The 11,281-nt window shown below is 43.2% G+C and overlaps 1 protein-coding gene across 1 annotated transcript; it reads right to left on the bottom strand.

The window, feature by feature from the left end:
• Nucleotides 1-419: 419 nt before the first annotated feature.
• Nucleotides 420-4,524, bottom strand: rpl5a (ribosomal protein L5a). The gene is made up of 8 exons (XM_030075243.1): nt 4,403-4,524; nt 4,005-4,074; nt 3,520-3,635; nt 3,264-3,398; nt 2,369-2,571; nt 1,377-1,554; nt 906-994; nt 420-587 (listed from the first exon to the last, which is right to left on the bottom strand). Exons 1-8 carry the CDS (start codon nt 4,403-4,405, stop codon nt 485-487), a joined length of 897 nt encoding a protein of 298 aa, XP_029931103.1. The 5' UTR covers nt 4,406-4,524; the 3' UTR covers nt 420-484.
• Nucleotides 4,525-11,281: the final 6,757 nt, after the last annotated feature.

Below are 11,281 nucleotides of genomic sequence, written 5' to 3'. Positions count from 1 at the left end.
GTAGAGCACATCTATTATTGGCTGGCCAGTATTATCTTAATTACATGAAAGCAAAGGAGTTCTATTTAAAGTAAGTATATACAGTATTGTAGTAAAACATGCTCCAATATTTTGAAATAGACTGCATGCTAACTCTTCAACCAAATTTGACGATTCTGTTCAATGCACAATTAAAATATTACCTAATTTATCATTGCTGGATGTTTGTTTACCCCCATAGACACATCTCCAAAACTCCAGTATCAGCAGGGCTCTAACAATCCCGAATTTTCCTTTGGGGATAAATAAAGAATTCCAACTATCCATAATTACGCAACGTGCAGATGCATCATCTACCAGCTTTTATGTGACAAAAACGTACAAAGAACCATTCAAAACACAGTTCCAAGGCAGAAAAAACAACTGAGCCAGACAGAAACTTGTGTTTGCAATAAATTTATTATTCTGATGTGGTGTGTTGTGTCTCTGGAGAAGGGCCCAGTCTCTAACCGTCCCCTGCCTCTTGTTCTTGTGCTCGTAAGAAACTGGCCTTCTTCTGGGCGACGCGGTCCTTCCTCTGTGCCAGAGATAACTTGGGGCGATTCCACCTGCCCGGAAAGAAGAGAGAACAGCTCCATTGACATGCAGCACACCAGACCAGGGAAATGGTTATCCACTCAACACTGGGATCCTCCCAGTAGAGCTATTCATCACTTTGACGTGGACTTGGCAGCGAAAACGGGCTGTTATTTTCCACTCGTATCAATAATGTGATGGGGGACTCTAGTATCACTTGACGTTTTAAGGGCTGCATGTGATTTTGGGCCCCGGTGGCAAACACTTTCATGAGAAAACACCTTGCAATTTTACCTCCTCTGTCCCAACACCTTGTTTTTGCAGTAAGGATTAGGAAAACATTGACCCACCTCTTCTTTTTGACGTCTTTTTTTGGTTTCTTTTCGTGTACGGGATTCGCTCTGATGGCGGCATGTGCTTTTTTGTACATCTCTTCTACCTGGAAAACACAGAGATGACCGTTAACGCCGACAACTGAGACATTTCGCTGCCAAGGCTGCTGATTAGTCTTGCTTCTCTCAGCCCCGTCTTGAAAGAACAGTGGACATCAGCCAATGCAAATGAAGGACCAACTACATTTTGCTCAGTGTCTTTGGTATCATCATCAAGAAGCAGAGAACCAGAACCATCACAGACAAACTAGGTCAGACTTATAAATATACATCCTCCAAGTTTCAAACAGAATATCACAGTGGATTAAAAAAAAAAAAACACATTTGGTGATACATACATTGTTCATGATGGAACTGATTAAGTTTCTCAGGAATGATGAAGTGTAGCTGCTCTGATAAGCTGTTTGTTTTCAAAGTGCCTCGTCTTACTGTGTCTGGCGTGACTCCGTTCTTGATGAAGCGTGAAAACTGTTTTTTGTAGGCCTCCTCGTCCTCCTCCATCAGGTACGACATGTAGTCCGACACGTTCATGCCCATGATGTGTTTCCGGTGTGTCTCTGCGTTGAACTCTTTGCTTTCTGCGTCGTAGCCCGGGAAGCGTTTCACACTGGACAAGAGGAGGGAGCAGACGCAGTGTCCAGTTGAATAAAAAAAATCATGGCAGACAAAGCATTTCAGACAGATTTATGGTTATATATCTCTCTAAACAGCTCTTATGTCTTCTCCTAACACCTTACTCTCAGACGACGGAGGCCCTGACTTTTGTGCTCCTTATTACTTGGTTGTTTATTTTGGTGATCAAAAAATTATGCACATCCTACTGCTGCACTCCTTGCAAAATGCAAAGTAAGGAGGTCAAACGACTGATGTGTGCAATACAGGAAGTGTTATTAATGTCACTGTGTCAGTCTGCGGTGAGCCCTCGTGATACTGTGGTAGGGCGTCAAATAAAAGTATGTATGGGAAACAGATTTGGTGGCTCATGTGTCATAAACTCCACTAAGGGTAACCAAATCACACGACAAAAATCATTCCTGGGTGTATGGTTTGGTTCGTCTTGCTTCTCTCAGCCCCGTCTTGAAAGAACAGTGGACATCAGCCAATGCAAATGAAGGACCAACTACATTTTGCTCAGTGTCTTCGGTATCATCATCAAGAAGCAGAGAACCAGAACCTTCACACACAAGCTGGAGATCAGTAAGTGATCAATCGTTCAAACTGACAAGTGACAAAAATGAGTCTGGGAAACAAAAATAATAAAAATAATCATAATAATGAACTGACGTATATTTTTCAATACTTATTTTTTGCTGGCTCCCACTTGAGTCTGAATTCACAACACAATTTAATACCACTTTACAAAATACATTTTGGGGATTCCTGAAATTTAGACTCCCACGAGTTCAGAGAGGCCCACAGACCTGTGAGGAATGGCGAGCCCCCCGTCGACCGCGCCCTTCAGCACCCCAAACACTTTGTTCCCTGTGGTGGTTCGGGCCAGGCCGGCATCCAGGTAGCAGGTGAAGGCGCCCGGCTGGCCGTCCACACTCTCCACGTTGAACTCGTCCCCGGTCACCTCCACCTGGCCCTCGTACACCTGGTCCAGGCCAAACTTATTCAGCAGCTAAGAGGAAGAGCACAAAAAACAAGAGCAAACTCCTTAAAAATACAAAGGAGAGACGAAGCTAACAGACCAAGGGATGTCACAAGAATCAATAGTGAAGTAGTGTCAAGTCGATTATTTAATCCAGTTTTTAATCCAGTGTGGCTTTAGCCTGTGTGTTTAAATACTGAAAGACTTGCAGTTGTGCTGACAGTCAAACTCATAATTGCACCGGCATATTTCATGTTACATTTCATACAGATCCTCCACTCTGAAATCAGTGTTTTCTACTCGAAGGCTACACACCGATGTTGCCCTTATAACCCGGTGTTCTTATTATAAAATTAGTCTGCATGTTTAAATACATTAAACACATCAAGTTTCTGTTAACAGTGTTTTTTAAATGAAAAGTAGTGTGTGCTGAATGGGCTTTCCGTTTCTGCCATGGTTTTGAATCAGGCATTGATAATCATGCGATGTCACTGCTAGTGGCATAAAGTATCAAAACACTCACTGGTTAGTATGCAACACTGTGACACAACACACACAATATTTTTTTTTTAAAAAAATCAATGTCAGCAGGGGGAAAAAAGAAAAACAGCTTGTGTCAGCTGGGATGTCGATCACACACAAGTGCTGACGTCTGCAGCTTTCTTTCAGAGTGTGTATGTGCGTGCATGCATGTGTGTGTGTGTGTGTGTGTTTGCCCTCACCCTGCGAGCCAGGAGCAGGCCAGTGCAGTAGGCTGCAGCGTAGTTAGTCAGGCCCACGGCGATGCCATATTTGGGCAGCTCGTGTGAGTAGGCAGCACACACGATGTGGTCCCCCTCGATCTTCGCATAGGCAACCTGGAGGAGACAAGCATGAGGATGACGATGAGGATGAGGATGAAGTCCGGCCTTTTAGAAAACTAGCAGTGTGAGCACATGACTGTCAGCCACGCCGTGAGTGCGTCAGGAAGTGACTGACCTGGCAGCAGATGTCCCTGTTGGACAGCCTGACGATCAGCCTGTACTTGGGCGTGTTGTACTTGTTCTTGTCTTGGACGACCAGGCGCTTGCGGGCAAAGAAGTCAGTCTTCCCCTCTGTCCGAACACACAAAGCACACCGACATGTCTCACCGGCCCCCATGACTTTCACATAAGAAGAGCCTGTGCAAAACCACTTCACTACAGCGAGTAATTACTCTACTGATGTATCCATTCCACTAAATATACATTATTTTTAAGTGCCGGGTGCAAATCCAAGACACCAAGTCCCATGTTAAGATGTTTTAATGGTGCAAAAGATAAATACTGAGTGTAAAATAAGGTTTGCAGGGGGGGATATTGAGTTCAGGCCCACAGTAGGTGGAGTTGAAAGGGTCTAATACAGATCAGCTGCTCCATGGACCAGCTCGGTGGGCCTGACATGAATATTATTTAGGTGGTGAGCAGTGAATGGGGTCAGCTCACCTCTCCTCCTCCTGAATTTGACCTGGTACCTCTTGAAGTAGGCCTTGTTCTTCACCACTTTGACGAATCCCTGTGCACAAACAGAGAGACAGAGAGAGAGAAGGTGTTTTCTACAGGCTTCATACTCATAAAACACCGCACTAACATCCCTCCACACGGCCGGCCCTGCCCCTGCCGTCACGGAGCATGGGGCTCAGTGCAGCTCGGGTCAAGTCGGGTTTCGTCAGCCATGGCGCCACGCTGGAGCTCATCCGCTCCCCGAGCCGGCACGGAGGAAAACCACCGCCATCCGCCATCATCCGACCGTCAAACCACGACCCACACCTCCGCCCGCTCAGCACACACACGCACACACACATTCCGTTTGTACTGAGGGCATATGGAGACGATAAACTCACCATTTCTGCAGGATCTTCCCTCTTCTTCCTCTTGGATCACGAAACTCTCACACGGAAGCCTGATGATGCAAAAATCGTTGTCTTTCTCCTCTTTAATGTTGAGCTGCGTCCCGTCGGCAGCGCCCCCTAGTGCAGCGGAGGACACACAGGTCACTGAAACCAGCAGGGGGCAGCAGCGAGCCGGACCAGGGATTGGTTTCTCTAATCAATAACCTCCTCCCAAAAAAAAAAAAAAAAAAACCTGACTGACACATACTCAGGGAGTACATCTGTAAGAAAATCTGTGATCTAAATGATTACAGAAATGAAAGTTAGTTAATATAAATATAATGAAATATCTAAATATATAAGGTTGTATCCCCTTTTAAAATGATTTCCTCCTAAAGTTGTGTTTTTTTAAGAGGTGACACAGACATGCGACTGTCTTGAGTCCAGAGGAAAAGAAAACAAAGAGAACATCACTGACATTGAAGTAGCTGGTCCCTTGATTTCTTCTTATGAAGTAGAAGTAGAAGTAAGGTTAGGCTATTTGTAGAAAAAAAAAAAAACTTAACTTAAACCTTAAAACTTAAAACTAAATAAATATCTCATTTAAAATGAGATGAGGGGACATAATTCAAACTAGGTTCTTTCATACAGAAAAACAGCGATGTACAATACGAGAGCAAAAACATATTTACATAAAACTAACGGGAAGTACTTTTTAAAAGTAGCCTACTCATTCTACAAGTACACCAAGAATGTACTCGTAACATGTAAATGTGAGCTGGTATGACAATAAAGTTCCTTGAATCCTACTCCATTACAATAATGCAAGTGTGATTTCCTTCTATCCTTGTGCATTTGGACCCTCTGCTGTTGCTCAAGGGCACTTCAGCAGGCCAGGAGCTCGCTGACATGGAGGCTGTAACCTCAGTCATCCAGATGGAGGAGAGTCTTTCACCTGTAATGTCTCAAAAACGTATAAATACAGTTTGCAGAGACACTGTAATTTTCCTTTCCAATCAGAAATACAGACTTTCTTTCATCTGATTTTACTGTCTTATTGGTGTTTGAGGACAGCTAATTCTTCATGCTACTCTTAAAGGAAATACTAATTATCTTCCTTTTTCATATAAATGACAGGGGGATCACACAAAGTGCTGAGGGACGGTCATAACTGTAGAGGATGGGGCACACTGCAAAATATGCAAAATATATCCTTTCTAATTAAAAAAGCATTTCTAGTAACTGTCAGCAAAGTGAGTTTGAAGGTTTTGACCTGTGAGGATGTTTGAGCTGAGAGCCGGACGGACACACAGACGGAGGCCTGCCGTTGGTCCGTCCTCCAGCCCTGAGAAGCTTTGTGAATTCATTGTCTGTTGGTTATCTCAGACCAACAGCAACTTATCGCTCATCTCTGCGTTGTGAAATCCCGCCATGCAACACAGTGCTGATTTGTCCTAGAATGATGAAATCTTTGAACTCTGGGTGGGTTTTTGAATCCAAGCACAGGTCACAAGGCCAATTAATTTTCAAAGAATTTCAGACACCGGAGTCTGAGCCATAATCTGAGACCCCCCCACACACAAAAAATTCCCCTTGAAAGTGTTTTAACATTTTACTTCTATGCTTTTCTTAAGGCCAGTACTCACATCATCCTCTGTAATTGCTTAACTACTGCAGATAAAAACATACAGAAAACCTGCTGAACACAGCCAACGAGATCAACCGATCAAGATCCTTAAGGTTTTTTGATTTGATCAAGTTCATGGCTTTAAAACACACAAAGCATCAGTAAAAATCAAGAATGATGCTAAAACAAGGCAGGGCAGGTTAAGCAAACTCTGTTCTGCATCACCAAAAACATGAAAACTGACCTTAAAGAGTAAAACTGTTATCTCAAATAGCAGAGATCCAGATAAGAATTGATAACAAAATATGACAAGTCCTATCACAGTTTCCTCCTTTGATCATGTGCTTCTGTTTACAGTATGTGTCACTATAGGAACGTAGGCATGATATACCAGCATGTGCAATAAAATGACGGCATATTCCAAGTAAATCCAAATTTAACAACAATCGGTAACAGCGACGCCCACTTTACGCCATGAATCCACCTATTTCCACAGCAGAGTGATGCCGCTGCTGACACACCCACTGACACACACACTCTGCTGTGATTAATGTGAGCAGCCAAGGTAAGTCAGGCTGTGATTCAGGAGGCTCGGTGTGACTCCACACATCTCAGAGGTCATGGACATGGACAGGAATGTATTCAGACACTGAAAACAACAGCGCTATCTGACTTTAAGCCAAAACGTATCAGGCTGAAAATATTGCTACCCACAGAGAGTTTGCCAAAACCAACACCAGACACCGAGAGCTGCATGTAACATGTCAGAAATTTAAAAAAAAAAAAAAAGACTTCTTCAGCTTTTTGCCATGTACGAAAAGGAGTTAGACATCTATAATGAAGACAACTGAATGCCATTTTTCAGCAGTCACCACAGACTGATTGTGTGTTAAAGATAAATACCCACATCAGTGCTGCGAAGATACTCATACCACATTCACTTTCAGGTGAATGTGGTATGAATTTGGGTTTAATGTTGAATGTGGTAGACAATGCTGAAAATACAATAATAATGTGTTTACCAAGAGGGCGATATTATTACAGTGTCACGTCCGGCTTGTTGTTATTTCATAGGCCCATGAAATTGCCCATTAAATGCTGTAAAATTTCAACTGGAAGAGAATTTAATTTATTTTATTTTTTTGGGGTTTTTTTTATGTTTCTGTTTGACTAAAAGTCGTCACTCAAAGAATTGCCCAGAGGAAACTGAAGAACCACAACACAATCCAGTAAACTAGGTGAATTTCATGAAGTGGTCCTGGCAATCAGCTGTGCATCAAACATTTTTGTTGGGACAACCAAAAAAAAATAAAATTCCATTTTGCTTCATGATGAAAAGACGCGCGCTGCAGTACCTCAGCAAAAAAGGTCTATCTGTTAAATCTGTCTCTTAATACTAAAAAAAGGAACCAGGATCTTCTGCTTTTCTGTTTGAGCAAGGCAGATAATATCCTTCCCTTGTCACTCTCAGTGCAGATGTTCTCAATGTGAGATTAAGAAAGTCAGAGTCACTCATGTGTACAGCTTTTGGCTGCTGTTAAAGCTCTGTTTCTGCAAAACTGATTTCACAATAAAGAGCGGCAACAGTCCAGTCATCCCTCTGCAACAGGGATCTACAACAATCATTCATGGCTCATATGCCGGGGCAGGTGCTGATTTTGGCTGTGGATGGTAAATTTGCTCGCTCCACGTCTTCATTTTCGGAGGCAGCTACTTGTTTGGAGCTTGCTTTGTCTATCCTAAGAATCACAAAAGCAATAAAATATGGTAAATGGGTAAATACAGCTGGTGAATTTTGAGATGCAGCAGCGTCTGTGTGATGTGCAGATGGTCACACATCAACAAATGTTCACAGGCACACCGCAGATAAGGAGTTAACATTGCACTTGGGTTGACAAGTGCTACACTATTCAGTTAACTCCCTCCTTTTCTCTCACTGCTGACTACATTCATTTTCATATACGCTGACCTTTTCATGGTTAAACTCACTGAGGTTTTCAATGAGCACAATAAAGCCTCCTCTTCCTTTAAAGTCTAAAGTTGTGTTGTATATAGCATGATGACGAACTCTGATAAAGTGACAAACAATATGTAATTAACATCTCATTTGTCATAATCAGCAAAACTCAAAGTGGTGACCTCTTTATTGCATCTGTGTGTGAACATTGTTCTGTCTCCGTTCACATGTTTCAGTGATGGAAAAACAAAACAAGTACAAAGAGGCCTGTACCGTGGATGACATGGCACAGCTGAGCACGAAAACGCAACAAGCAGTCTTCATTTCAAAACCAAATCAGTTTTGCCGAAGCGTAATTTTGCCCTGCTCCCTTTGACACGAAGTAGAAACGTATCACAATCAGCAGAGATGGTGTTGAGATGGGGAGTCAGTGTGAAAGCACAGAGTGCAGTTTTCTCCATCAGCCACGTCACCAGACGTTTTACACCCGAGCAGAAGCAGACAGCAGGGCACTTTTTATGTCAAAAATTATGCCACAGTCAGACCACGGATTTTAGCGCACCAGTAAAAGGAAACTGTGCCTTTTAGTTGAGCAGAAATGCTTGAAGAAAATGGTTAAAGGAGGGGATACTTTTATTGTGAAAGCAAGGAAACCTGTTCATGAGTCGCAGAAGATAAAAGAGCAACAATGAACTGGGGTCATGTGTCATCGTGGTTTCAAATCCACCTTCAGGTCCCTGCTGCTAAAACAGAACAGAAGAAGTGTTTCTAATCCAGATGTCAACTTTTTTACTGTACTTTATCTTTATTGTCCCCCTGGGGGAAATTTGGTTTGCAAACATGGCTTGGCATGTACATCCACACCCAGTAAGTTCAAGTTCAAGTTCATGGCACAATATCGAAAACACATTTCCAAAAATGGAAGGAGTTGGTATTTAAATTTATCTAAATTTATCTGGTTAAATTCAGCCGCTGAAATACAGGAGACCTTAAGTCATGCTCAAACTCCTCCTGCAGGGGAAGATGAGAACAGCAAACAATGGTGTTCACCTTGGACCTCATTATGGGTAATATCTGTTTAGCTCTGGGTTGACTCAACATGAGCATTTAGCTTGGCACTCTGATCACACTTGCTCTTACAAGGAAGGCTGAGGTTACCACATGCTACAGTGCAGAAGCTTAAAACTAAAGCTGTTCAACAACAGGCCTAAAATGAAGTAGCAAAACTAAAATCTGACACCAGAAGTCCTCATGTCAGAAACAGAAGCAAGCTGTCTTGATTTTGTCTATTTTTAGCGCACAGAAACGTGTGTTTCTCAAATAGCAGGGATAAAAAGAGGATTTTATATCATATTATTATTTTGCCCTTTGCCCTCAAACGAATGTGCCGAGCCTACACAGTGCAATGAAAGTAACACGTTGGATCACTTCATACGCCGTATCAGTGCTGAGAAAGTGGTGGCACCGCGTCACATCAGATTCACTAAAACTTCTATGTAAGTTCATGTTGTGCTATTTTGATGGAATCTTCATTGGGTTCAGAACAGTTTAGTGGTGAGTGGTGATATTTGTCATTTTCCACCAGTTGCATGAGAAAACCATAATCTACATCTAACACAGGAAATCTAGCAATGCTAGATCCACATCTGAATGAATCCTTCATCTTCACATTTGCTGTTCTGACTGCTAAACCTATATTTGGCAGCTACCGGGACGCTACGGCCTGACTGTGGTTGTTGAACTCTGACCTTTCAAACGGCCGTCTCGCCGCCCAGAAACGCTCAGACACAATGACCAGGAAATACTGAGCAGGTCTCTGCACGTCCGCAAGCCAGGGTCAGAGACGAGATCCTTAGGATTTGGGGGGGAAATTTACAACGAGAAACGGGCTGTGAACAAGGGGAGCTGTTGATCACTGTGATGGATGAGGGCCTTGGCGAAGGTGATTTGTGGATTGTTTATGGCATATATTCAAGGATCTGCTCAGTGTAACACCGGGTATTCTGGTCCGTGTTCCTCACCTTCACACTCTTCGTGGCTTCTTCTCAGAAATCATACCATCACCCTTTTCACACATCTGTGCCTTGGCCCTACAGGCTAACGCAAGCCTCGATTCACTTTCAGGCCTAATAATAACCCCCGGATTGAGGACTCACATATGAAAATTAAAGCCAAAGAAATGTTACACTGCTTTTGTTTTAACCCTCAATTCACACTACAGAGTAGAACTGAACTTTCTGGTGAAATCCCTGAATGCTTTGGGAAATCCCTGCTCCTTAGCCTTAGTAAGCCCTGGACAATAGGTGGGGATATCCCATATTCAGAGTTTCAAGTGTGAAATAAGTGTATGCCCAGGGATGAGTCTGGAGGGAAAGGGGCACGCTGACCCTCCAGGCCAGAGTCGATTAAAAATGCAGAGTTGCAGTCCAACAGTGAAGGCAAAACGGTTTCAAAGCAATGCGCTTTAAAATCATTGACACTGTATGAAGGCAGTCTGGAGGACAGAAGCAAACAAATCTTCAAAACCTAATAATAATAATGATGATTCATGAAAACAAATAGCGAATTTAACAATCGTCGAGATCGGTGAAAAAAGCAGATAAAGTCAATGGATGTGCTGTGAAACCGGATGAACAGAAACAGCCCACCCGAACACAGCACCTCCTCTTTTATTCACTGATGCACAGTGGCACGTTTTGAGGTGTGAGCAAGTGAGAAAAACAAGCTGCTATGGACCTCCTGTGTGAAAAGAACAACTGTCTTGTGGTTAACTGTGTCCAGTAAATCATTAATTGTCTTCACTCTCAATCCCTATCTGACGGCTGCAGTTGGGCCAGCCGAGAGCCCGGTCAGATTCGGCCGGTCGCTGAGGAGAGGGGCTGTGGTTGGAGCCGGGGGGGGGGGTTGGGGGACTAAAATCAGATTGCATGTAGTTGGAAAGACAGGCAGTCAGGCATTGAGAGAGTCTGGGAGAGAGGGGGGAGGCGGTGACATTGTGGTTATGGTTTTGGTGCCAAAGGAACCTGTGAGGGCTTGAGATAGCATGATGTGGTTTCTGCCGAGATGTCACAACAATGTGGAGAGGCAGAGGTAACGCTGCAGACTGACAGACTGGATTCAACAGGGACACACAGTGGAGGGGAAAAGTCAGTTTACCCGCAATAAATCTTTATTGTAAATTTATAGCACTGGGCAGAGTGAGTAGGACCAGCTTTACGTGACTGCAACACCTTCTTAAGAAAGTAAAACAGAAATAAACACAATGCCTTTTTTTTTTTTTTTTTTACAGCCATGTGTCACTGCCTGC

Source organism: Myripristis murdjan, chromosome 17 (assembly GCF_902150065.1).
Source record: "Myripristis murdjan chromosome 17, fMyrMur1.1, whole genome shotgun sequence".
In the NCBI taxonomy this organism is placed as follows: Eukaryota; Metazoa; Chordata; class Actinopteri; order Holocentriformes; family Holocentridae; genus Myripristis; species Myripristis murdjan.
Note: the sequence above shows the minus strand (reverse complement) of the source record. Positions and strands in the feature narration are given on the sequence as shown.

Bases quoted from the DNA above. Each gene is read 5' to 3' on its own strand.
- rpl5a (XM_030075243.1), bottom strand. The intron at 3,636-4,004 runs GTGAGCTGACCC...GTGTTCGGACAG, and splicing joins CAAATTCAGGAGGAGGAGAG to AGGGGAAGACTGACTTCTTT. The intron at 995-1,376 runs GTAAGACGAGGC...TGTGTTTTCCAG, and splicing joins ACGGAGTCACGCCAGACACA to GTAGAAGAGATGTACAAAAA.